This window comes from Jaculus jaculus, chromosome 1, assembly GCF_020740685.1.
Source record: "Jaculus jaculus isolate mJacJac1 chromosome 1, mJacJac1.mat.Y.cur, whole genome shotgun sequence".
In the NCBI taxonomy this organism is placed as follows: Eukaryota; Metazoa; Chordata; class Mammalia; order Rodentia; family Dipodidae; genus Jaculus; species Jaculus jaculus.
Window position 1 is genome coordinate 304648907 of NC_059102.1, and position 27840 is coordinate 304676746.

The 27840-nt window shown below is 41.8% G+C and overlaps 2 protein-coding genes across 2 annotated transcripts; one reads left to right on the forward strand and one right to left on the reverse strand.

Moving 5' to 3' along the window:
• Window positions 1-1447: 1447 nt before the first annotated feature.
• On the reverse strand, window positions 1448-24573 carry C1H1orf105 (chromosome 1 C1orf105 homolog). Its single transcript, XM_045142472.1, has 6 exons — window positions 24493-24573; window positions 19059-19146; window positions 11635-11706; window positions 6610-6677; window positions 4677-4738; window positions 1448-1806 (listed from the first exon to the last, which is right to left on the reverse strand). The coding sequence occupies exons 2-6, from the start codon at window positions 19098-19100 to the stop codon at window positions 1667-1669; spliced, it is 384 nt and encodes a 127-aa protein (XP_044998407.1). The 5' UTR covers window positions 19101-19146; window positions 24493-24573; the 3' UTR covers window positions 1448-1666.
• Window positions 24298-27372, forward strand: Pigc (phosphatidylinositol glycan anchor biosynthesis class C). The gene is made up of 2 exons (XM_004658784.2): window positions 24298-24422; window positions 25994-27372. The coding sequence occupies exon 2, from the start codon at window positions 26200-26202 to the stop codon at window positions 27091-27093; it is 894 nt and encodes a 297-aa protein (XP_004658841.1). The 5' UTR covers window positions 24298-24422; window positions 25994-26199; the 3' UTR covers window positions 27094-27372.
• Window positions 27373-27840: the final 468 nt, after the last annotated feature.

The following is a 27840-nucleotide window of genomic DNA, read 5'->3' on the forward strand; positions in this document are numbered from 1 at the left end:
TTTAGAAATCTTTCCCACTCTGCTGTGCAGTATCCTTCCATTCCCTAGATCTCCCTCAACCTGCTCAACTACACCTGAATGAAACATTTTACCTAGTTATACCTTAGGCCAAAACAAGGCAGTTTCAGCAAACTTTCTAATACTTAGGCTCCATGGTGTTATGCATAATCAGGGTAATTAGCTGTCTCCCATGTGCAAGACCACTAGGCCAGGGAGCCAACAGACTCCTGAAAGCCTTCTCCTGAACAATGATAGCCAGGGACAAGGTTTTGAGTCTCCTCAGTACTTATTGCAAGGTAAAAAGAAGTTTCTGTAATCAAAGATGAGAGCAGTACTAATCTATGGGCATGACCATAAATAGAGGACATTTTATGAGCACAGCATACATAATATTACTTATGATGAGATTTTGAAAATACTGTAATATTCTAGGTGAGACCATTTTAAAGAGATTTAGGAAGCATTCAGTCTCCCTAGCCACATAAACAGATTACCACAAAAGCTCCAAATAGTTGTGTGAGGCAAGTATTCTCCTAATGCATGGGTACTAGTACCCTAAATTCTTTCACTGGATATGTGCAGAAACAATGTAAAAACTGTTATCTGTAATGTGTTTGTTCAGTTGTCTGAAATGATATCAGAATACAAAGATACTGTTTTTGAAGTTTAGAACTCCAACTGAGTGGAAAACAAGAATCATATCCTACCAATAATACAGGGCAATGATGCAAGTATTTCTGTTTTTGTGTAAGAGTTGAGGTCAGTTTTGGGCGCTTTCCATTTGTTAGAGATTTCTCAAGATCATTCTTCAAGTATAGTTGGCATGGAAGTTGGTCCTCATATATTAGTCTAGCATCCATTTCATCAGGATAAGGGATGCTACCAGGCTGTTGCCTCCTAAGGAACAGGGAACTTTTTTGTAAATACATAAATCTTCCTGAAACTGGGCCTAGATTATATATGTATGACCATAAAGTATGTGCAAGCCTAGGGTTTTCTTTTGTCTTTTTAAAAATATTTTTTATTTTTATATTAAAGTAACCACTCTATAAGATGCAAGCACTTGGTATGGAATTGACTGAGCAGAAATTAGCTGAATATATGATATGCCCAAGGCAGTAAAAGAGGTGACCCAAGAGAGGGAAGGCAAGGCATAGTTCCTATGATCAAAGATTACAACTACTAATCATTTGTTATTTCCTTGCTATTACATTATAGTGTTCTCTGTCAGCTATCAGAGTTAACTGACAGAAATAAGGGCAGAAAGTGTGATTTTTCCCTTTTCTTTATTCTTAGAAGAATGAATTCACAAGGTCTTGGCCCTCTGACCTGAAAGAATGGGCATAATGACTTTTACAGAAAATTCATGTCTTGTAAGTGACAGTTGCCATTTATCACAACATGCATAAGATACTCTAATAAATTGAAATAAGACATATTCATCAGGTTTGTGTTAATCAATTCATCTTTATATTCATGTAAATAAAGCCACTTTGTCTTTAGGAGAAAGGAGAAAGTGGCAAGAGTTAGAATACCAGTAGCTCTTAGGAAGGCAAAATTGAGTCATAGAAGGAGACAGAAAATTATGAGAAGGCACCAGTGTGGGGAAATGGCTTGGAGAGGATGCTTTTCCCTGGGTGTTTGGGAGGAAATAAGCTCTGATCACTCAGTGCTTCATTGTCTTGCCCTTTGATTCCTTCCTGGGCAAGGGTTGAGTCTCCTGAAGAGTTCTGTAGGCTTCTAATAGCAGTTCATGGAAGACAGCTATCCTGGAGCCCACAAGGGGCAGCTTGTAGTGAATGTTCTCTGGAAGATGAGAAGGAAGAATAAGGGTTCCTGAAATTCTATTTTTTTTCTCAAACTAATCAAGAGGTAAGGCAGATGCCTTTAATCTTATAAAACACTTAAAATTGAAATAAGAATTCCTTTTAATAGAACCATCATCTCCACAGCATTAACATTTTTATAAATCTCATGAAAGAGGTAAAAAAAACAGTACCTTGAAATAAAACCCAAGTGTTAGAAGTCATTGCCAATTAACTTAAAAGATGAATATTAAGTATATCTGGAGTTGTAATGTTAGTCAGAGGGAAAAGAAGTCTCAATTCCCAGGACACTGTTCCAGGATACATACATACTCTGTTCTTCGAAAAATAAACAACTGTGATCTTACAAAAAAGGTTACAGGAGGGCAAGACAGTGTTTAGCATTTCAAAAGGCACCTTCATGCTGTGAATAAAATATTTTATAGCTTTTAAAAATCCTTGCCATTTTGACCTCTTCTTCAAACATGGTTTGATTTATAAAAAGTTGGTTAACATTCATTTTTTTTCAGAAGACACACTACTTGAAGGAAGTAAATCATGCATAAAATAACACCTTCCCACTGGGAATCACTGAATGACTAAGGGGTTTGGAGTTGAGTTATCTATCAAATCATTTGGCTTGGTCATGCCAAATGAAAAATAGGTTATTATGGAATCACACGTCTAGGATACAGTACAGTTTCATCACTGTGATGAAGCAGCAACAGTAGTCCAGGCGCAAAATGGACTGAGAACCAGAACCCAGATCCTTAATCCTAACTCAGTGCTCTTTGTACCATATCATACCACTGTGCCAGCTGATAAGCATGAGCAGGGTGGTTAACATAATACCACTGTCAATTAAGAGCAAGAGCCCAGGGGTGTCATAACATCAGGACAGACATAAGTGAACCCAAAGGAATGTCCATTGCTGCAGAGATAGAATTTTTTTCTATTCCAAGTTTCAATTACTGACAATATATAAGGTTTGACCAAATCTAGGAAAAATTTAGATATCACTGTTGTAACCAACAGAATGGATGAGACAGGTCATAGCAGACATGTTCACTGGGATTCAGTATTCACAGCACGTTCACCCAAAGCACAGTACAACGGGTGGCAGTAAGTAACAAGCACTGGAATATTGATATGTCTAAGCTGTCTAAATGAGTGGGGCTGGGACTGGGCCAGTGGTTCTTCCTGGGTTGTCAAAGGCACAAGTAGCTCTGGCACTCAGTAGGACAAGATGCTGCTCCAGCTTTCCAAGTGGGAACATGGAGATCAAACCCATGCAGCAAGATCAAAACCTGGGTATAGGTCTCATTTATCCATTTTATTGAGAGAGCACACATAGGAGCAAAGGCCAGCTCAGAGAGACAATGACTTGAACCAACAGTAGCTCCACCAACCTTCAGCCCCCAGCTAGTTCTTCAATTCTTCTCTTTGTAGTCCCACCTCCAAGATTCTGTGTTAGATTACATTTAATGGGAATGAACTAGTTCTTCAAGAACATAATATGAAGCTCTTATATTGTTAATTGAAGTATAGTCCCAGGGCTTATAAATTGGTAAAAGGCATTTTTGTTGCCTTGTCCTCTAGGATCAGAAAGTAAACATTCTGAAGAAAGGGAAGGATATGTAAGTATGTGTGTCTTATTCATTCCTTTACAAAGCAGATCTGAAAAAAAAATATCATGTCCAAAGGAAACTCATGAATGTGTGGCTGTCACAGATAACACTAAAACTTATTGTACATGCTTATTGCCCAGTGTTCTCTTGGCTTCAAGAGAATGAATGCTATTTGCATTGCCTAGAGAACAGCAGAGTGGGAAGCTTTTGTTGGGTGGATGCGCTTAAGCTTTAGGCTGTTGGGTTTACTTTGCCTAAATGAGAACTATGAACTAGGCCAATAGTTTTGGATACATAACAAACAATTCATGAGTGCTGGCAGCTTTCCCTACAGAAAAGTGTTGATCTCTAAACTTCCAGTGTTATTTGATTCTCTGGTCCTTCTTTTGGAATCTCCTCAAATCCTTATATCCTCAAATTTCCTTTATAGGGGGCTTCTCAGTTCTCTTTTAGTTTTGAACCTCTCCCTCAACTGTCCAGGCATTCTTAGAGGTTTTGATTTATATAAAAAAATCTTGATTTCTCTTAATGAATATATGTAATGAAATAAAAAGCTGCAGGTGGCTTCAGTTAATTTGGGATCAAATGAGAAACTGAAAAAGTTATAACTGGGCTGTCCTAAACCCTTGATTTTTTTTTTAACCCTTGATTTTTTTTTATCACCTCAAATAATGGTCCACTTGTATATTGTCAGCCCATTTCTGGCTTCTCTAAAGGCTGAGACTTAAGTCGATGCTAAAGCCTAACAGAGTTGCTGTCCTTGTTTCTGTCAACAGTAAGTGAAAATAGAAGAGTGTGAGGCAGCTTCTAAGAGAAGGCTGGGATTTCAGGGAGCCTGGGGGATGAGTTTCAGGGCTCTAGAGAAGCTATTCCTGTACTGTGTGTGTTCATTTTCATTGGTACCACCGGGACTGCCTGTGGAGGCACTTTTACCTCTCTCATACCTGATCTCTATGGAAGTTATCTAGCAAGTGGATTATGATCAGAATCATGTGGCTTGGAGAGACCTTAGGAAAAACATGGTGTAGTTAAATGTGAAGCCCAAGGATCAGACAGATTAGGCTGCAGTGAACAGAAGCTGTGAGCCACTCCACATCAAAAGACAATTCACAAAAGAGGAAAGGACACAGAATGGGAATTTGTCCAGAAAAATATATAAATTATCCTAAGGGACAAAACTTTCCATTCTATAGCCCTGGACAGAGTATGTCCCACACTGAAACGTATTCTAAGATAAACAAACCTGTTGGGGTGTCATTGTAGGGAAAGTCAGACATCAGGACTTGGGATTGATGAGGACTCATTCTGATTGGAGGAAATAAGAAAACACATTAGTCAGTTGGCTAGAGCTTGGTGAAGCACAATAGCAACTGGCTCAGCAACTCTTAACCTGCGACTAGCCACTCTGAAGCAGTGAGATGACTGTTTAAAGTCCACTACGTCTCAAGTAGTCTTTTCATATGCTTTAATAAAACTTTCACTTAAAATGTTTTCCATCATCAGGACATGTTGAGGTCAAAGAAAGACTTCTCTGATTTCCAAAGAAGTAACAAATCTTCCAAATTAGTAATCTCTCTTTAACAGACAAAACTGAGAAGATGTTTTGGTCAGAAAGTTCATGGCCATACCTTATTTAGTCAGTAGACTAACTAAAGCTAGGGAAGTGACCCTAAATCACAATATGTCCAGGGGGCTGGGACGATGGCTAAGACATTAAAGGTGCTTGCTTATAAAGCATGCTAGACCAGATTTGATACCTCTGTAACCCCAGTCATGAGAGGAGAAGAGATAGGTGAAATACAAGGGCTCAATGGTTATATAGTCTGATGGGACAAAAGGGGGGTTTTAGGTTCAGTGAGAGGCCCTGTCTCAAATAAGGTGGGACATCAATAAAGGAGGACACCTAATGTCTTTTTGAGCTCTGCATGCATGAGCATCTGTACACAGACGTGTGCATACCAAACATACACATAGACTACATACCACACATACAATACCACACACATGCAAAACAAAACATTATTGCTTTGGGCTGTGGCAATGGCTTAGCAGTTAAAGGTGCTTGCTTACAAATCCTACCAGCCCAAGGTTCAATTCCCATAAATCCAGATGTGCAAAGTGATACATGTGTGTGGAGTTCATGTACACCCATACTCACTCACTGATTCACTGACTCACTCTGTCTCTCTCTGCAAATAAATAAATAAAATATATTTAAGCTGGGCCTGGTGGTTCACACCTTTAATTCAGCACTCAATAGGCAGAGGTAGGAGGATCATAGTGAGCTCAAGGCCACCTTGAGACCACATAGTGAATTCCAGATCAGCCTATGCTAGGAGACTCATCTTGAAAAACAAAAACAAAAGAAAACAAAATTTATAAAGCCATTATTTTGACTAGGACAATTCCACCTACTTATGTATGGGGTGAGATGTAAAATATAAGGAAGGAAATGTTTTATAAACCATGAATAGAACCAGATCCTTATTTTATAGTCACTCTAAGTAAGCCTGAAAATAAAAACTAAACAAACAGAAAAAGGCCACTTCAATGATATTTTTGGTCAGCTGACATGATTTTAGGATTGTTTGAGTCTTGGCCATCATTTTAAAGGCAATAAGAGTTGTTTGTTTAAAATAAAACAAACTAAGGAATTTGTGACTGGGAGCTTTATTTAAAGTAGCAAACTTGCATTCTAAATACAACAGGGCTAAATTTAAAAAGTCCCTTCTTCCATGGAAGAATAAATTTTGCTCAGAGATCCTTGATTTAGATAGCACAATTTTCTACTTAAAGTTCACAAAAGGTACCTATTAGAATTCCTTTTATCATGGTCTGATAGGAGCTCATTGACAGTGTAGGCAAATGTTCTTAGTACTGGAATTTATACTGCTCAAACACCCATTTCCTCCATGACCTTTGTGTGCCTGGGCAGGGTACTTGGAACATGCTTTCAGTGCATCTGACTTTATGTCATAGTCTGGAACAAATGGCCCTTATGGTCATAAAAGTAATCAGAACATCTACTGCTAGGCAACATAAAAGACCTATTGACTTTTCCCATATTATTTCTCTTTATTTAAAGGGGAAAATTAAATATTACCATTATATCCTTATAACACATTAGGACACCAATGTGTTCAACACAGTGACCCCAGTTTATATTTTTGGCTTACCTATGATCCATGTAATTCTGAAATGAGCGTTTCATATTATCTGGGATTGTGAAAGTGGTTGGCTGTACCTGAGAAAGAAAGTTCCACTTACAACACTGACATTCTGTACCACATTAGCCAACTTGAGTTGTGTTTGACATTAAAATCGTTAATACATCCTTTTATGATACGAGTCAATGAATCACAGTTGTTTCTATTGTTCCCTAGTTATCTGATTTTGAAGTTACGTAGTACCTCAGTATAAGGAAGCTTTCAAAATCTGATAACCCCCCACCTCAACCATTCTGAGAGCAACTATCACTTCCTCACAGCTACTGTTGGTTTCTGGTCTACAGTTTAGTGGTCCTCAACCTTATGTTCTCGGGGCTCTAGTGAAAGTCTCAGATCATCTTCCCTAATGTCTGGCTTCCTCGATAACTTTCAGCTTCATGAGTACAAGGCCTCCCTCTCTACATTTCTACTTCCATGTTTCCAGCTTCTAAACTGCCTACTTATGACATTCCTTTTTTATATTTTATTTTTATTTATGAGAGAGAGAGAGAGAGAGAGAGAATGGGCACACCAGGGCCTCTAGCTACTGCAAGGGAACTTCAGATGCATGTGCCACCTTGTGCTTCTGGCTTATGTGGGTCCTAGGGAGTCAAACCTAGGTCCTTTGGCTTCGCAGGAAAGTGCCTTAACCACTAAGAAATATCTCCAGCCCCTTATGTCATTCTTTATTAAATTAATGAGTAAAAAGTAAAATATGACATCTGAGGAGGGGAGCAGATTTTCCAAGGTAAGATCTTGCTCTAGCTCAGGCTGACCTGGAATTCACTATGTAGTCTCAGTGTGGCCTCAAGTCCATGGCAATCCTCCTACCTCTGCCTCCCAAGTGCTAGGATTAAAGGCATGCGCCACCATGCCAGGCAAAAGATGACATTTTGAAGTGCACTTGACTTGAAAGTTTCCAGTGTGCCTTTTATCAATGGCAAGGTCCAGCATCCCTAATTAAGAAATGTCATTTTCCTGAGCTTCTTCCAATTTGTTACCAGCACTAGATATTGGTTTTCTTTTGGAGAGTATGATGTCACTGAGAAGCTATTTCCCAGTATTTCTAGAAAATTAGTGTAGCTATGACAATGGCATGATAATCACAAAGATGTGGGTGCAGGTATTTACTTGGCCTACTTACCAAGTGACTTGTACTAGGAGTTAGGATTGAAATCTATGGCAAATTACAATGTGTCACCTCAAGAAGTGCTTGGAAAATGTGAAAAATTCATATCAACTCTACACAGGTGCCAATCATCTCCACATTTAGTCAGATTGTGCTATCTCACTCGTTGAGGGGAGGTAGAGGAGGGAGAAGGCAGTGATCAGGTCAAAAGGAGCATCTGGAGGAAGCACGGGCAGTGAAGGCTTTAGTGAGAGCCCAAGGGAAAGTTTCTCGATTCATGAAAGGGGGAAAGTAGATGCCAGAGACAGGCCTTTTCCCTACAACCTTATCTAAAGCGGGCTGTGCTCCAAGGAGGGCGGAGGTCACAAGAACCCCATTATTTGATAATTTGAATATTTTTGGTTTATTTTTCTTTGGGGGAGCATGGACTGCCTTTTCCTCTTCTTGATGTTCTTTACAGCACATAAGTTGTACATTTTTATGAAACCAGCATATTTATACTTTTATTGTTGCTTGTGGTTTGGGCAGCATATGTAAGAAACAATTGCCTTATCAGTGATTAAGAGACAGAGATTGGCAGCTAGATTTGTTTTAAGAGTTTTATGGTAGAGCTCTGACATTTAAGTCTTTGATCTATTTTGAGGATTTTAAAAATATAATATGAAGGAGTGGTCCACCTTCACATTTTTGTAAATGGATAGGATATGCAATTATTTCAGTATCATTTATTGAAAGGCTTCATATTTTCTCATTTAACTACCTTCAACTACCTTGCCATAAACTCACTTGTTCATAAGTGTAATGATTTCCCTCAATTTCATTTCTCTGATCTACATGCCTATTCTTATTACAGTAGCATAGAGTTCTATAGCTTGGAAGTTAAGTGTTAAGATGAAGATGCATGAGTCCATCAACCTCATTCTTCTATTTCAAGATTATTTTGGATATTATGGCTCTCTTACATTTTCATGTGAAATTTCAAATCTACTTGTCAGTTTCTAAAAAAGAATGGTGTCTGGGATTTTGAGAGGGACTATGCTAGAATTTGTAGATAGATTTGGGAAAGATTATTTTTATAATACTAAATGCTCCTATTTATGAATATGGGTTTCTTTCCATTTGATTTAAATTTTCTTTGATTACTTTCCATGATGCCTTATAAAAAAATTTAAAATATTTTTATTTATTTACTTGTAAGGAGAGAGAGAGAAAGAAAGCGCATGTGTTCCAAGGCTTCTTGCTGCTGTAAATGAACTCCAGATACATGTGCCATTTTGTGCATCTGGCTTTATGTGGGTACTTGGGAATTGAGCCCAGGTCATTAGGGGTTTCAAGCAACTATCTTTACTTGTTGAATCATCTCATCATCCCTGTTTTATAAATTTTTGACATACAGGTTTCATACTATTTTCTTCAGTTAACACTATTTCTATTGTGATGCTATTTTATTTTTAAAAGTTTTAAACTTTATGATTTATTTATTTATTAGGGAGAGATAGAAAGAGAAATATAGAGAGGCAGATAGAGAATGAGCATGCCAGAACCTTCAGCCACTGCAAATGAACTACAGATGCGTGCGCCACCTTGTGCATGTGGCTTATGTGGGTCCTGGAGAGTCGAACATGGGTCCTTTGGCTTTGAGGCAAGTGCCTTAGCCACTAAGTCATCTCTCTAGTCCCTTAATGCTATTTTAAATGTAAATGAGATCATTTTCTAAAGTTCACTTTAGGGATTGCTCATTTTTAACACATAAAAGTGAGTTTATGTTTGCATTTTTGCTTTGTAGTCTGGAACCCTGATGAGTTAGTCATTTTTTAGCTCTCATGGATTTTTGTGTATTCCTAAGGATGTTCTAGATCTAATATATCACCTGTAAGTAGAGTTAGTTTTACTTCTTCCTTTTAAGCTATATGGCTGTTATTTAGAAACTGTGGCAGTTCACAAAGGTCTGTTTCCATTGCCCTAGCTAGAATGTACAGTGTAGTCTTCACTCGAAGGGGCAAGTGCAGAGGGAAATGATCTAGTTTTCTTCTTTAAATATCATGTTAGCTGTTTTTTTTTAATATTTTACTTTATTTATTTGACAGAGAAAGAGGTAGAGAGAGTGAATGGGCGCACCAGGGCCTCCAGCCGCTGTAAATGATGGGTGTGCCCCCTCATGCATCTGGCTAATGTGGGTCCTAGGGAATTGAACCTGGGTCCTTTGGCTTTGCAGGCAAATGCCTTAACCACTAAGCAATCCCTCCAGCCCATGTTAGCTGTTTTTTTTTTTAAAACTTATTTTTAATGGATTTGAAAAAGTTCTTAGAAATCTTGTTAAATCTCTTCCAGCATCTCCATTCATCTCATTGCTGAGAAAGACAGAGTGTCACAAAGACGACAGCAGCTCAGCAGTTCCCCTGAAGGACACTGGCATGCTCCTATGTATGATGGTGAGGCAGGGGTGTGTTGTTCTTGTTTTCTATCATTCTGTAGTTTCCCAGCCAGTTCCAACAGTAGTAGGGAAGAGCTTTCTGGGCACTTGGTGTTGGAAGCTCTTCCCTACAGAGCTGGAGAAAGCAGCAAACCCACAATTTATGGCTGCACTCCTGTTAGGCCTGAGCAAGGGTAGAGATCAGTGAAGAGGTCTTAAGAAACAGGAGCTGCTGAAGTCAGTCACATGAGTGCCAACAGACCATGGCCAGCTTAGTCTTGGGGTTAGGACTTCCTAATGTGATTCTAGGAATAAATCATGAGAAATCCTGATCCAGATTCCAGCCAATGCTAATACTAAACACTGTGACCCTGCATATGTGGGACAATGAACATTGATGGCTACTCAAGTGCAGTTTAGCCAGAAGTTTCAACTTAATTTCCAATTTTCACATAATAACATTTGGGTAAACTACTGCTTTCTTTCTTATCAGATTAGATTGAAGCACTTTGTTTAGGAAGAGCCTCTTTTGTTCTTCCTGTTTTTTTTTTTCCCCATCCTCTGTGCTTCCACTCATTGCACACTTATCCCTGGCTTCCTCCCTAAGTCAAAGGAGAATCAGAGGCTATCAGACTTGAAGAAATTTTCATGACCCAAACTTAACCAATTAGCCAAACTACTCTCTTAACCCAAGCCTGATCCTGGTCCTGATCCTGACCCTAACAGCCACATGATCACAATTCTAACTCTTAATTTCACTTAAATCCTAATACTGACCTGCCATAGCATCCTTTCTAAAACAGGCCTCTTTCTTCAGCCTCTATGACAACTGGCAGAGGCTTCTCCCTAGTCCTATTCCCTTCACCACCACTTTGATAGTCTCCTTTCTTTTCTTATTCTTCATTCTGAGTTAAAGACTTTCATGTCAGGAGACAACTCCACAATTGGAAACTGTTATAGAATTTTTCCCCAGATTTTCTGCTGAGGTGCTGACTGAGTTAATGATAAACCCAGAATTAAGCTGTTTTTTTTTCCATAATGATGGCTAGGCCTCTGTGTGTGTGTGTGTGTGTGTGTGTGTGTGTGTGTGTGTGTGTGTGTTGTATAAGTGTATTTATGTGGAGATGATAAGGTAGGAGAAGCTTCATAGGTTTTGGAATCTCTGTAAGGTTCTAGTTACTTAGAATCTCTAAGCAAAGTGGATCATCTCATCTCTCCCTCTCTGGCTTAGCCATCTTGGTTTACCTTAATGTGCCGTAAAGGGGTAAGTTAGTCATACTAAGGTAGTTGATGTTGCTCTCAGGACTCATAGTTAATTCTTCATTTTCACCCTTTTTTAGGATCTTCTCAGTAAGGGGCCACATCACTTTTTATCCCCACAGGGCTCCAGTGGAGAAAGGTTAGTTTGTGCCCTGGGAATACACATATGCATTTCTGCTATCCTTTTGCCTACCTTGCTTATCTCTCGACAGGAGGAGCATAGCTGCTTGTTCCTGAGCATCACTTCACCCTGGGCCCTCCTGCCCTGAGGGGAAAGATACAGACAGTGGAGAAGGTGAGCAAGTAATTAGAAACAGGGGAGGAGGCAAAAGAGGTAACAGTTTCTCTCTCCATAAAATAAGATGTGTACTCTGGTTGCAGCAGTTCATAGATCCAGAAAGGGCTTAGGCAGGAAGGAATGGTCACAGATGTGGTAGTGGCCTCAGGGTTGCTATGTGCAGTGATGCATGTGTAAGGACAGCCAGCACAGGGGACTGTTAACTAGAGTCCAGTGTGATTTCTGCCTTTCAACATGACCACCCATGGTGAAGAGGATGCATGCTCCCTTAGGTGATACATCCTCTCCTTTTTACACAAAGTCTCCACCAAAGTGGCCTGTTTGCAAACTCCCTTTTACCATACCCTCCCAAACAGCGTCCTCTTTTCACATGCCTTGATTTTGGCTCAATATTAGCTCTCAAGCATCCTTGGTTCAGCAATACTTGGCCCTTCCATGCATTGTGTATTGCATCATAAGCAGTAATAGGAGCCAGTATATGTGTCCTGAGCCCTCTCACCTCTTTGGGAAAGAAAGGCTGTGTCAGCCAGAGCAAAGGAATAGTTAGTGGAAAGACAAGGTACCTGTTCATGGAAAACCAGTTCTTTATTTATACAAAAGGTGTGTGTGTGAGGTGGGGGGGATTGATTCAGGGCATTTATATTTGGAACATGAGGCTTTAATTTGAATTGCTGGCAAAGGTTTCCTATGAGGCAAAGGGGAACTTCAAGCTGAAAGTTCTTTCTAACCCTTCTTTATGGACACTGACATTAGAGTGTTCAGATATGTTCATGGAATCTGTAGAATATAGGGAAAGGAGGGTCACAGTGACATGCAGCCAGTTATCCATGTAAGCTTTCTCCTTCCAGTTGATTGGCTTTGGGCCCATATATACTCTGACTCATTCCTGCTGCCCTGGTAGGTGTGGAAACAGGACGAGGAGGAAGCTATCTATCCTGCATGATGGGTATTCATTGAGGTGACTTTTGCCAGTTTGGTGTGAAAGTAGCTTCATCACGTGAAAAAAAATATGTGCCACTTGGAATTTAGAGACTGAAAACTATGGGCAAAGTTGGATTCTTTTACCAAAAATTTAAATCATGCTTCATTTTTATAAGCCATTGGAAATAATCAACTCAGTATTACAATGGTGTGGGTTGGTATGTTAAAGTATGAATGTGAATGAGTAGATTCATTCATTCTACAGCAAACATTTATTGTGAGGCCACTACATGAAAGGTACTGGGATAGGATCATAGCGAAGAGGAAGATGAAGTTTTTGACTCTATGGAAAACAGGAACACAAATTCATCCCTTGGCACTTAAAAACAAAATGTTTTCTGCATTTTCTATCTGGCATTGTTAACTCCTTATCTTTTTTTTTTTTTTTTTTTTTTCAAGGTAGGGTCTTGCTCTAGCCCTGGCTGACCTAGAATTCACTATGCAGTCTCAGGCTGGCCTTGAACTCATGGCAATCCTCCTCCTACCTCTGCCTCCTGAGTGCTGGGAACTCCTTATCTTTTAAGACACAGCTTTCTCATAAAACCTATCTTGTGCTCCTTCCATCATTTATCACTTCCTTAACTTGAATTGAATGCCTGTCTTTCTGATTCCATGATAGACTTGGTAAATCTTTCTTTGTGTTTTGTGTGTATGTATATATATTTAAATCTGTCTGGGGCTGGAGAGATGGCTTAGCAGTTAGACACATGTTCAATTCTCCAGGTCCCATTTAAGCCAGCTGCACAAGGTGACACAAGTGCACAAGGTCACACAGCACACAAGATGGTGCACATGTCTGGAGTTTGATTTTAGTAGCTAGAGGCCCTCACAGGCTAATTATTTTCTCTTTCTCTCTCTCTCTCTCTCTCTCTCTCTCTCTCTCTCTCTCTTTCTCATTGAAAAAAAATCTGTTTGCTGGGAGTTGTGGTATACGCCTTCAATCCAAGCACTTGGGAGGCAGAGGTATGAGGATCATTGTAAGTTCAAGGCCAGCCTGGAACTACAGAGTGAATACAGCCTGAGCTAGAGTGAGACCCTGACTCAAAAATAGCAAAAAACAAACAAACAAACAAACAGAAAAAAAGCTGCTTGTTTCCTCTACCAGGCAGAGAGTAGTTTAACAAGAACAGTGTCTCATGTATTTTTGTATTCCTGGAGCCTATCATTGAACCTGGTGCACAATTAACAAATGTTGAATGAATGAGACCTTATGTCATTGTAAACATTTTGAATTTAACAGGTGGAAATACAGACATACTCAAAATATACATGCCTAAAACAGAAGGTGCATGTGTGTGCAAAGATCACTTATAACACAGTCTTCACAGGGATATTTTAGGACATTAGCATTGCAGTACAACAAATTCATTTTTCTTAAGGTGCTGGGGGAAGATCGCTGCCTGGGAATCCAGGGTGGTGTGTTCCAGACTTGGCTCCATGAGCAACATGAGTAACATTAGTCAATAATACAAACTCTTGTTTCCTCCCACTTTCTACAGATGACCAAAAAGACAGAGCAAACAATGTAAGTCTGCCCACTCATTATGTGTGCAGTGAAATTCATCTTCTGTCTTTGGCTATACACTGGCTTAGATACAATCAGCTGAAGCCTTGCTTCCAAGAACTACTCTGTTCCTCTTTCTTAGAGGGGAAACTGAGCAGACTGAGAGGCATGGAAAACAGCTGTGACAGGCAAGCCTAAAGTTGGTGTAAATGATTTGGAATTCAATGTCCTACAGGTCTCATGTCTTCCACCCTGCCTTACTTTCTTTCCCAGGCCCCAAACCAATGTCTTTTTCATCTGTGCTATTCTCTTCTGTCTCCTTAAGGCCAGCACAGTGGTGTGGTGGCAGTGGTGGTGGCAGCAGCAGAAATGGAGAGCAAATCTGCTAGGTTCACAGCCAAGTCCTTGATTACTTCATCTCTACAGCTAGAGATATGGGGACATTAATAGGTCTTTCATTTCCCAAGCAGTTGTCCTGGGGACAGCAGATACAGATAGAAGTTGGACCAGGACAGAGATGGTGACCTGTGTAATAGCCTTGCTGGCGTATGAAGCAGATCTGAGAAGCTAAAGAGAGGGCCTCACAGTTCACAACTGGAAACACTGCATTTTAGGATAAAATCTGTGAGGCTCCCCAAACCTGGCTCATGGCCCTAGTCTTTGGCTTTCTTAAATCCCTAGTAAATAGAGAAAATTACACACACACACACACACACACACACACACACACACACTCCTGTTCACATAACAAAAACTGAAAATGCACAAATGATTATAGACATCACAGGCATGATTTGAGGACCACCGACAAACCTGCCTCTGTCCTTAGTGCCCCCCCCCTCATTTTTTGAGGTTATTCTAGCCCAGATTGATCTAGAATTCACTCTGTGGCCCTCCTACTGTGACTAAGAGATTTGTCCAGTTACACATACTCTTAGCTTTAGTGCACTGGAATTCTTTTTTTAAATAAAAAGATCAAAGAGACTATTTTTCCTCATGGTAGAAATGGACCCCAAGAGTTCATTTGAAGGCATAATTGTTTCTGTAGCCACTAGAGTCCATAAAGGTAGTGGTCAGAGAATGATGTTGACTAGTTCAGAAAAAAACTAATAAATTACAGCCATTTCAATCAATGAATAAATTTGAATATAGTTTCAAAAGTCTTCCTACTATTCACTTGGAAAAATTTCAGGCATACACAAAATAGTGGCCCAGAACCTGCCATCTAGACTTAATCCAGCTCAATTTCTATTGCCATCATTATTTCAGGTCACTGGTGTTCATTAGTATTTCTCCTGTAAACCTGTGTTTATAGTTATATGTGTTTGGTCAATGCAAACGCGAAGTCTTTAGGGACATATGAGATAGTTTCCTGGGTGGTCATGAAATTTCAAAATTTAAAGTCAATAAAGAAAATAAAGAGTTCTTAGTGGCAAGTAAATGGGGCTCATCCATCCCAGATGAACTGCTGATACTGCTCAAACTTTTCAGCCAAAGCTTTTTGTCACAGCCTGCTAAAAGCAAAATGAATGTCCTCTACTTTGACTTCATCAGATGCGAACAACAAAGTGCCAGTAGTAGAGAGCCAAGACCTGAGAAGAGGGGAAGCCCTCTGGGAGCTCTGGCTAGTTGATACCCAACCCGGCAGGCGGGCAAAGAAATTTCAGGGTCTCCACCTGCAGTTCCTCAGGTCACTCATACATTCCACTCTTCCCTTGCTGTGGATTAGGTTACCTCCTGACAGCTGTCCCACGGTTAGGACACGCCTTCTTATTTCAGGGACTTTTGAGAACTCTGAGTGATGCTGGCAACGCTTAGTGGAAGTACGACTGCCCAGTAAATGTTGGAGAGGATGTTTAGGTTTCATTTCTTGCCTTGATTAATTATTTTTCCATTTGTTATTTCTGTGTCTTCTTTTTCATTCTTTTTTCTTTTTGGCTCCTTATCTCTCCCTGTTGCCCTCTCTCCTCTGCTGCCCTCTCCCAGACCTGAGTCTCCACGCCTTTCTTGGCTGGCTGTCCCTTCACTAGGGAATGCTGCTCCTGTCACACGTGTGTCTGCAGCTGCTGCCAGGCTGCCCTAGGGCAAGAGAGGAATGCTACTTTGGAATGTGAGTATTCAAATTCTGCCCTTTGACCTGTGATGGTGAAAAAGAAGGGAGGCAGGTGGCAAGACCTTTGTACCTATACACAGTGTCCAGGGCCTCCAGTTGGCTGCAGGATGACCAGTGCTTCTTGGCAGGTCCATAGTTAGAGATGACGAAAAGATAGAATGTCCACAAAACACTCTGCTCCCTTGAGGCACAACATGCTTTTCGTTTTTCCCCAAAGGAGCAGCTGCTAGCTGAGTCTGTGTTCTTTCACATACACGTGGCAGAGATTCAGGCTCATGGTGGACTCTCGCCTGTCTGTGTGACAGGCAAGGGCCTGACTTTTGTGGTTCCTGTGTGGTGCCCAACGGAATAGGATACCAGATTCCCTTCCTGCCCTTCTACTCTGCAAGAGGGACTCGTTCTCACCCACAAACCAGTGGAGGGTAAGCCCCAGTAAGACAAGGCTGACAGTGAAGTACACGTGCTCTCAGGAAGAGTACTGGTACTGCTCTTGGGTCCGCCCAGAGACTGGTCTGCCGAGGAAGCCTATTGGCAGCTGGAAGTTGTTGCTCTTAACTGCTCTCTAGTGGCCAGCCGTCAATATTGCAGCCGAGAAAGGCTAAGGGCGGTAAGAGGGTGGCTTCTCACTTACCCAGATCATTATGAGTATTTTCCACCCTCACCATTTGCCCAAGCGTACATGGTGCCTGGTGTCTTGGTGTGTAGGTTGTCGCAGTGCCCTGAGACCCAGAGCAAACCTGGGAGGAACAGACTTTTTGTTTTGTTTTTCAAGGTAGGATATTGCTCTAGGCTAGGCTGACCTGGAATTCAGTAGGTAGTCTCAGGGTGGCCTTGAACTCATGCTGATCCTCCTACCTCTGCCTCACAAGTGCTGGAATTAAAGGCGTGCACCACCATGCCCGGCTCCTTTTTTTTTTTTTTTTTTTTTTGATTTTTAACAGAAGAGAGCTTGTCTGAATAGTTTAGACACTGTGTGACTAAACACTTCTTGTTTTTGCAGCAATGCCAAATCCAAATTAATCCTCTACTCTCACAAGTCCCTTTCACCCAGTGCATGTCAAGGTGGCCATTAGCCTGTTTAGGGTATAAGGGGGACTAATAAAGTGACCTTTAAGTCCAGCATGGGATCAGATACTCCAGTACTGAAAACGGAATGTCTGCTCAGGGATCTTGGCTTTGTGGGCCCTCTGGGTTCTAACTGGGCCCTCCCATCGCCCTGCTCCCCTTCCACCTGTGCTCTCGCCCCTTGGCATTCTTCTTGCCCTTTCAGGCTCCATGTCTTTGCCAGTATTCTTGCCCTCACTGGAGCTCTTTTGATCTTTCTCTGTCTTTACTCTCCCCTACACTTGGGAAAAGAATGTTTTCAAGATCCAATGCCAATGCCATTTCTCTTGAATCATTCCCTCACTCTGTCTCTGCCCCTCCCTCTCCTACCTCCACTGCCCACCCCATGTACTTCAAAACTTCTGCTGATATTGCCTATCTGAACCTGTCCACTTGTCTTGCCCCCTCCCCTCCTTTGTGTGAGCTGGAACTGACATACTTATTTCTGTATCTTTGCTAAAGCAAGTAAAAAGGGCTCGGTGAGCATTCATGGCCTGACATCAGGACTCCTAAGAAGCTGTCACTACGTGCTGGGCACTGGGCCAAGGGCTGTGGGAACCTTGCTCCGAGCACTGCTTACGGAAGCCCTGTGAATGCCTACAATTCTATGGGTGAAGGAATTGCTTACATCCCTAGGTTCCTCTCTTCCTCCTCCTCCTTTCCTCTCCTCCTCCTTTTGAGCTCTCTCAAGAAGTGCTGAGTGCACAAGCACCTGAGTTTCACAGGAGCTTCTGTGCCACATAGCACCCCTGGGGTTACCTAGCAGCCAGCTGTGTTTGGATGTTGTGTGATGGTGGGGTTTGAAATGTAAAGTACCACAGGTGTAGAGACTTGTGGAAGACATAGTAATCCATTGACTGGGGGGGGGGGGGCAACAGACTATAGAAACTACAAGTGGTCTGACTATAGGCTGAGAAGCATTCCTGAAGGTCTTCAGGCACATTCCTCTATATTGACTTTTTGATTTCCCTTTTTTGATTTTTTTTTTTAAATTTAGGGCTGGAGAAATTGCTTAGTGGTTAAGGTGCTTGCCTGCAATTCGCCAGGACCCACATAAGCCAGATGCACAATGGGGTGCATGCACCTTGAGTTTATTTGCAGTGGCTGGAGGCCCCGGTGCACACATTCTCTCTCTCTCCCCCTGCCTATTTCTCTCTCTCAAATAAACAAATAAATAAAAATTAAATATTTAAAACAATTTTAAATATTTTATTTATTTGAGTGAAAGAGGAAGATAGAGAAAATGGGGCACCAGGGCCTCTAGCCACTGCAAATGAACTGCAGAAGCATGTGCCACCTTGTGCATCTGGCTTATGTGGGTACTGGGGAATCAAACCTGGGTCCTTATGCTTCGTAGGCAAGCACCTTAACTGTTAAGCCATCTCTCCAGTCCCTCTTTTTTGATATTTTAAACATTTTTTCCTTATTCATATCTTATGGACTGTGGCCCTAAAGCACTCAAAGTGGGGTGAAGGGGCCACCAAATCATTTCATTCAACAAATATTGATTGAACACTGAAGATTTACCAGTACAGGGCTATGATGAGATCTGAAATGCGCTCACATTTTATGCCATACTAGAACTGCTGGTGGTTTCAACGGAAAATGTTTGAGTACCTTAGCTACACCTGGAACTTGAAACAAAATCGGGAAATCCATCTTCTTCTTGGATGAAATCAGGAAAGTGTCCGAGGAGTTAGCAAATCTAAATAATGGAAGCAGGAGAAAGTTAGGACCAGACTTTAGGGTTTGGAGATCCAGACTGTAGCTATTTCAGAGAGAATGCAAGGGACATCACCTCCTGCTCCTGTACTGGAGAGCTCAGGCTATAAGGGAGCTTTGTTCTCTTGTGTCATGTTAGCTTTTCTTTTCCTTTTTCTTTTTAAGGAAATAACGACAGTCCTAGATTGTCAGACAGATTGCATATAAAGCCGGGCGTGGTGGTGCACGCCTTTAATCCCAGCACTTGAGAGGCAGAGGTAGGAGGATCGCTGTGAGTCCAAGGCTACCCTGAAACTCCATAGTGAATTCCAGGTCAGTCTGGGCCAGAGTGAGACCCTACCTTGAAAAACCAAAATAAATAAATAAATAAATGAATAAATGAATAAATAAATAAATAAAGCGGGACAAAGATTGCTCATGAAAGCAAAGGTGCACGGAGTGAAATGCAGCGTAGTTTGTTGTAATGGTATTAATGTCTATCCAGGCCATCTTTACATGCCTACCCGGATTTCTTGGAGTATGTGTGCATACACACTGAAACAGGTTTTGTGTTCCCTCCCACAAAACAGAACATATTTTCACTGTTACCACTCTGAAACATTCTTTCCGGTTATCAGATGACAGAGTGATATGACAGGAGCAACATCAGTTCTCTTCATAGGGTAACCTGCTTTGCTAATGAAGTTCATCTGCTTAAAATGTTAGAGGCCAAGACTGGGGTTTGGGGAAAGGGCTGGTAACTTCTCAAACTATCTGTGTGTAAAACACTATGCATGCCCCTGCCATCCAAGAAATGGAAACTCTGAATGCTGGTAGTTTTGACAAGAACACCTCTCCTCGTTAATGAGAAAGGATTTCATTGTTCATTGTTCATATGAAGAAAGCAAAGGGATGTGGAAAGAGTTTGGTGCTCATGAGACATTTATTGTTTCAGTTCTCCTCACCATTTCCCTGACCTCTAGGAAGCTAGGGGAAGTGATTCTGACTGGAGCTCTTTGCAAAGACTTCTTTATTATGGGAATAGGTTGCCTGGGTCTTGTCATGCAAATGCTGACTAGGGGAGACCTGGAGACCAGTTTAGAACTGCCTCAGCATTCAATAACTTCTGTGACTTGAAGAGCTTTGGACCCTGATGAGTACATCTTCAGCACTGTCAGGCCAACCTGGGAGAAACCCTGAAGGAAGTGAATTTATACAGTACTTCCCACCACATGCCATGGTCCTCACTGACCTCACCTCCTCCAACCTGGCATCATTGTCTTCAGGGCTCAGTCAGGGGTTCTCTGGCCCATACATCACTAAAACTACATTTATCCTTTTGAGGCCATTCTGCTAAAACTGTTTGCCCAAGAACATATAATGCTTGCTTGACTACATTGAGGACTGTCCTCCAGAGGACAAAAAGGGGCTTTGCAAAAAAAAAAAAAAAAAGAAAAAGAAAGAAAAAAAAGCTGAAGCCAGAGCATTTGACAGATGAAGAGTTTCAAAGCCTTGTGAGCTGATGAACCATCAATCAATCTTTCCTTTCCAAATATGCTGCATTCTTTCTTGTCTTGTTCTCTGAGACCCAAAGGTACTTTACAGCTATTTCAGAACTTTTGTGAGGTAAGTAAGCTCCTCTACTCTAAACACAGGCAGAGATTGTTGCCTAAATCCAGCATGGGATTGAGTAGCCCCTCACTGCCCACCTTAGGTAATTTCTCCTGATCAGTATCTTACATTTGATTGGCTGGAGAAAAACTACCCACCCCCTCCCCAGCTGGCTGCCAAGATTCTCTGACACTCTGGGTCTTGGCTGTGAAAGTGAATGGGTACTCAGTTGTGTTCTTGGCCTGATTTTCAAGCCTTGTTCCCCATTTACTTCCAAAGGCTTGTACAATTGAGAAAATGAGGAAGTTGGAGTCAAGATAACCATACACTGGGATGCTTTGCCTCTGAGTGTAGGGAAGAGTCTAATGAATGAGCTTGGAGTGGAATGGGATGGTGCCTATTAGATGTCAAACACTGGAAATTTTACACCCAAAATGTTCTAGATTTCTAGTTACAAAATCCAGCAGACAAAAAAAAAAAAAAAAAAAAAACAACAAAAAAAAAAAAAAACAAAAAAAACAAAAACCTGGAATGGTGGTACATGCCCAGCCTGGGACTAGGGAGTGAGTTCTAGGTTCTAGGTCAGCTTGGGCTAGAGTGAAACCCTACCTAAAACACAAAACAAAATCTCAAGTAGACACACACCCAAGGCAACTGGGTTGGATAGAGGGCATGCTGTCACCTTTGGTCTAGGAATAATCTTTTATTCAGAGCAGTCTCCATCTTGCCAGCTCCCTCACTGTGTCACTCATCTGCCATCAGTATGTGACTTTCTGCCCCGTGCCCAATTAAATGATGCTAAACTCATTACTCATGTTTATCCTGGAAGTATCAGCTTGCTCAAGCAGCACATTACTTTGTGTTTTTGCTTCCTAAGCAAGTTTTTAAGTTTATTCAATATGATCGTTCACTTCAGATACATACAAACACAAGCTCTTGACTATTTGCTCTAAAAAAAAAACACCGAAATTGTCTAAGTGCTTGCTGAGAATTCCGTGTACAGCAAAGCAAAAGTATATGCTATTTAAGTTGGAATATGAAAAATGTTCCGATGTCCCTTGCACATAGACATGAGGATACATGGCAGTTACCATCAGGAGAGGAAACTTATGATGAGTATCTCCCCAGCACATAGTTACACATGCCAGACAGATAACTCTTTTCAGTCTATGATATGCCTGCATGTCTTCTTTTTTTCCCTATTCTTCCCCTGGTTTCTGTCATCTATATCTAGATCATCTCACAACCTATCTTTCCTCCTATTTTCCCAGACCAAGTATATCACCATACCTAATCACTTGATAAAAAATGAGTAACTTGGTTGTTTCAGGTGGAAGCTGAATCTATCTCTTCACATGAACTCTAATTTTTCAAATAGGATTGTGTTTTCTATCAGACTGATGAGCTTAAAGGGGCATGCCTCAAAGGCATATAGAGCAGCCCATACGCTATAAAGATGACATGCTGTGGTTCTAGATTTCTGGTGGTTAAAATTTGAATATTTCAAACTAAAGCATAAGAGGAAAAGGGTGGTTGGTGATGAGGATGGAAGTGTGTTGAGAGAGTGTAAGGTGGTGAGTAATGTTGGAAGAAAAAAATGTTATTGGGGGGTGTGTCTCATAGTCTGTCACAAGTACTGTACTCAGCATTTGTCTGAGAAACTAAGGACATTTATGCTTTTTGAGTGCCTGACTTGGTTTCTCAATCCATGTACCCTCTGATAATGTCCATTTCTCCACTAAGAAAAAAACCTGTGCATCATTACCTTTTGGGGAGGCTGAGCACTAGTGGCTTGTTTACCAGGCTGGTGTCAGTAATCCAAGGAACTGTCTCATATTTTGAAACACATGGTGTTGCAGCCAGGTTCGCATTGCGAGCAGGAATAACCTGACCAAGAGCAGCTTGAGGGAGGGAAAAAGAAAAGGTTTATTTTGGCTTATACATTTGGGGGGAAGCTCCATGACGTTAGGGGAAAATGATGGCATGAGCAAAGGGTGGACATCACACCCTTCCTGGCCAACATCAGGTGGACAATAGAAACAGGAGAGTGTGCCAAACACTGACAAGGGAAAACTGGATATAACACCCATAAGCCTGCCCCGAACAATACACTACCTCCAAGAGGCATTAATTCCCAAATTTCCATCAGCTGGGAACCTAGCAATCAGAGTACCTAAGTTTATGGGGGACACCTGAATCAAACCATCACACAAGGCTAAAGAGAAATGGAAAGAGATCGTTTTGCAGAATTTATTACACCTGGCCATTCCTAGTGTAAAAGTGACCAAAGTGCGCTAATAGAAATCATAAAGCAACCAATACTTTACAAATGTTGCATAGGAAATTCCTTAGAGTTGAAATACTCCTTGAATGGAGGACCACTTCCCAAAATTATCAGAGTATCAAACAACCATGGAGGGGCAGACTGACCATTGTTGTGTAGCAATTTTCTCTGAATTGAAACATTTGCTCCTGGGAGAGGAGGATGCTCAGGAGACTCAAGAGGTCACCCTGCTCTGTAAGTAACATCAACATCAAGAAACTCAGGTTCACCAAAACTGCTTGTGATAAAATTGTGCTTTGCTCTATATGGAGTGAATGTTCACATCTCCCCAGTTTCACAGGACAATAAAATATTTCATATTTGACTCTTCACCACCCCACAAAGTAGCTAAGAACAGTATCTTCTCCATCTTAAAAAGCTCAAGTAGTCTGAAGTGTTCTGAATCAGTTAATAAAACAGGTTCTTTTTCTAACCTTGAGCATTCTAACTTTGCGTTTCTCACTTGCATCTGTTCATCTTCTACTACTTCTATGACTTCAGCTGAAAAAAATCACCCTGTCCCATTGCAGTCCTTTATGTGTCCAGATCTAGGGCCCTCTACTTTCCCCCTTTTAGTAAGTTTGGCCAAGTATCAAGCTCCGGAGTGGGACAACAGGGTACGTTTACACTTTCCAGCTTTGGACAAATTACGCACTTTCCGATGACATCGTCCCTGTGAAGGTCAGCGCATGAGAAAACTCCCAAGATCTGGGAATTTCCTCAGCGTGGTTCACTGCTGTCTCCCCAAGCTGGCTTTAGCACCAGGAGGTAGTGGAGAGAACCCTCAGACCCATGGGAAGTCCCTGGCTGAGGACTTGGCTTGATAACTGGAGCTCCACACAGTAGTGCCCGTACATACACACACACACACACACCTTTATTCCCCCCGCCCCCCCCCATATTCCCCACAATTCGTTTCCCAGGTTCTGAGTTTTGGACTGTGAGCGCACGCGCGCGCACACACACACACACACACCCTTTTATTCCCCTCCCCCCGCCCCCATATTCCCCACAATTCGTTTCCCAGGTTCTGAGTTTTGGACTGTTAGCAGGCCGCCAGGGCGGAAGCAGCCAGAAGAGGGCAACAGCCCCCTCTCAGTGGACGGCTCTGGCCGCCCGAGCGGAGCTGAACCCGGAAGTGCTTTGCCACCGTCGCTCAGGCGACCCGGACGGAGAAAGGTATGGCTCCCGTATTTTTTTCCTCCCCACCGGCCTTCCTTCCTTCGGAGCCCGCTGTACTTGGGTTCCGCGTGGGAGCCGGCAGTTCCGGGCCTCCTACCCCTCGCCTGTTCTACGGGCCCAAGCCTGGGAGAAAGGTGGCAGCGGTGGGCCGGCCGGACCGCAGGGTGAGTGGGGCGCCCCTGGGGACAACGCTGACCGTCTCAGTCCCGTCCCGATCCCCGGGCCGCCGCTTACCTCGCGGCCCCCAAGGCAGCGGTGTGACACCCGGGGTGCCTGGTCTGCGCAGGGAAACTTGTGGTTTCTTTGGGAGGAGGAAGCTCGGTCGGGCAGGGAGAGCCTACGTAGCCCCTCGGATTTGGCGAATGACCTTAGTGTTTCTAACTCTTTCTTTTTTTTTTTTTTAAACCCCCTTCCCCTCTGTGAAAATGTGACTGTCTTTCTTTGATTCTCACGAGAGCTGTTCTGTTTTAACTAAGGTGATGTATAGCTCTTTTTAAGTTTTGGTAAGCCCAGTTAATGTATAGAATATCACTGATCTCTTTCGAAGCCTCGGTTTTAGCTAAATAAGCTCTAGAACTCATACCCTTCAGCATTGTGTAGGTTAATGTCATTAGACAACCCAGTAAAAGCAATGGATTCTGTGCCTATACATTGAAAACACAAGGATGCAGTGACATATGCCTTAGGTTTGTGAACCCTTGAGGAAGAAGAGCCAGAGGAAGATAGTGATGAGAAACCCATTAGACTGTGGCCTGAATCCTGACTCCACTGTCTACCACTCTTGTTACCCTGGGCTCAGAATACCTAAGCAGTTTGAAACTCAGCTGTTTTATCGGGTAAAGTGGAAAAAATACTAATTTGTAAAGTAATGAACATTAAAGAAAATACACAGGGCTTTTAGCACATATTGGGCACTGTGAGCAAGTAGTATCTTACAGGTATGGACTATTTACAGTAGTATAATATAAAAATCTCAATTTTTTTTTTTTTTTGAGGTAAGTTCTCACTCTAGCCCAGGCTGACCTGAAATTCACTATGTAGTCTCAGGGTGGCCTTGAACTCATGGCGATCCTCCTACCTCTGCCTCTTGAGTGCTGGGATTAAAGGCATGCACCACCACACCCAGCTGAAATGTACTTAAAAAAATTTTTTTTTCTTGTTTATTTTTATTTATTTGAGAGCGACAGACAGAGAGAGAAAGAGGCAGATAGGGAGAGAGAGAATGGTCGCGCTAGGGCCTCCAGCCACTGCAAACGAACTCCAGATGCACGTGTGCCCTTGTGCATCTGGTTAATGTGGGTCCTGGGGAATAAAGCCTTGAACCGGCGTCCTTAGGCTTCACAGACAAGCACTTATCCATTAAGTCATCTCTCCAGCCCTGAAATGTATTTTTTTAACTTTGTTTTTTTTTTTTTTTTTTTTTTTGAGGTATGGTCTCACTCTAGCCAAGGCTGACCTGGAATTCACTATGTAGTTTCAGGGTGGCCTTGAACTCATGGTGGTCCTCCTACCTCTGCCTTCCAAGTGCTGGGATTAAAGTTGTGCATCACCACACTTAAGCAATGGGCGTAAGGCTGAGATGTAGTTATGTAGTTTTAATGTTTCATTTATAACATGCCACCCACCGTATGCATTTTATTTAGGCTTTTAGTAAACTTAATTGTTTTGATTTTAATTCATCCTTACCGTGACCTGGCACAACTTTTATACATTCACAAGTTTCTTCTTTTTCTAGGAATTTAGTTGTGTTGTCCTGCCTCACAGAACAAACTAATTTATTACAAGCCAAACCTGGATTGCTGCATTTGTAAACAAGGTTTGTAAAGTATCAACATGGAACTTCCAGAGATGTCCTACTTCACAACTTAATAAATAACAAGAGCCACATGTGTTTCTTTGAGGGAGGTTGAACCGGCCTGAATTGGAGGAGAGGACAACATAATGTATGCTCAACCTGTTACTAAGACCACAAAGGTCAAGTGGCAGAAAGTCTTATATGAAAAGCAACCTTTTCCCGATAATTATGTTGATCAACGGTTCCTGGAAGAACTCCGGAAAAATATCTATGCCAGGAAATATCAATATTGGGCTGTGGTATTTGAATCCAGTGTGGTCATACAACAGCTGTGCAGTGTCTGTGTTTTTGTAGTTATCTGGTGGTATATGGACGAGGGTCTTCTCGCCCCCCACTGGCTCTTTGGAACTGGCCTGGCCTCTTCATTAATTGGGTATGTTTTGTTTGATCTCATTGATGGAGGTGATGGGCGTAAGAAGAGTGGGCGAACCCGGTGGGCTGACCTGAAGAGTACTCTTGTCTTCATTACTTTCACTTACGGCTTTTCACCAGTGTTGAAGACCTTGACAGAATCTGTTAGTACTGACACCATCTATGCCATGTCAGTCTTTATGCTGTTAGGCCATCTTATCTTCTTTGATTATGGTGCCAATGCTGCTATTGTGTCCAGTACACTGTCCTTGAACATGGCCATCTTTGCTTCTGTTTGCCTGGCCTCACGTCTGCCCCGATCCTTGCATGCTTTCATCATGGTGACATTTGCTATCCAGATTTTTGCCCTGTGGCCCATGTTACAGAAGAAACTGAAGGCATATACCCCACGAAGCTATGTAGGAGTCACATTGATTTTCGCATTTTCAGCTTTTGGAGGCCTTCTCTCCATTAGTGGTGTGGGAGCCATACTCTTTGCTCTTTTGCTTATTTCCATCTCATGTCTCTGCCCTTATTACCTCATTCGCCTACAGCTATTGAAGGAAAACATTCATGGGCCTTGGGATGAAGCTGAAATCAAAGAAGACTTGTCCAGGTTCCTCAGCTAAATTAGGGACCTCCGGTACATTATTAAGGCAAGATAATAGACTCACATCTTAACCAAAACAACATTTGAAGACAGTGCCATTCTGGAAGCAACAGATTAATGTGGGTGAGAGAACTCAGGTAGAAGAATATTAACCAGAGGCTTAGGAGGGAAAGGTGTATGTCCTTCTGTCCCTTTGTGGATGAAAAAGCTTTCTGGTGTCATCTTGAATTATTGCCTCTAATTAATTTTTCACTGTAACAAATGATGTGGTTTTTACTAATTAAAAAAGTAACATCCATCAAATTGTCACATTTTTTTCTGAACGCAGAAAAGAGACAAGGGTCATAAGGGAAGAGAAGGTGTGTGCGTGTGTGTGTGTGTGTGTGTGTGTGTGTGTGTGTGTGAAGTTCTCTAGCTTCCATTTATCTGGAGTTCAAATCCTTGAAATCAGTATGGTGTTCATTTTTGTTATCCAAGACCACAAAAGTTTGGTCACTTAACCCCTTGCACATGACTAATAATGAAGAGTTACATGTTTTAAAGGCAAAATGTTAGGGGGATTCAAAGAGGCTGGAGATAAAGTTCATCTGGAGTTACTAAGAAACAGGTAGAATTTAAATTTACTGTTGGAGGACAGGTGGCAATTAAGTACACAAGATGACTTTAGGGGCCGGGTCAGTAAAGTTAGCAAGTGTGCTACTGCAAGCAGCTGTGGGAAACTGGAGAGAGCAACCCTGTCTCCAGTGCAAATGCCCCTGCTCCAGCT

Bases quoted from the DNA above. Each gene is read 5' to 3' on its own strand.
- C1H1orf105 (XM_045142472.1), bottom strand. From the start codon at position 19,100: ATGGATTTCCCGATTTTGTTTCAAGTTCCAGGTGTAGCTAAG. The intron at 11,707-19,058 runs GTACTCAAACAT...CTTTCCCCTCAG, and splicing joins AAGTTCCAGGTGTAGCTAAG to GGCAGGAGGGCCCAGGGTGA. The intron at 6,678-11,634 runs GTAGGCAAAAGG...TTTCTTTCTCAG, and splicing joins CCTGTCGAGAGATAAGCAAG to GTACAGCCAACCACTTTCAC.
- Pigc (XM_004658784.2), top strand. From the start codon at position 26,200: ATGTATGCTCAACCTGTTACTAAGACCACAAAGGTCAAGTGGCAGAAA.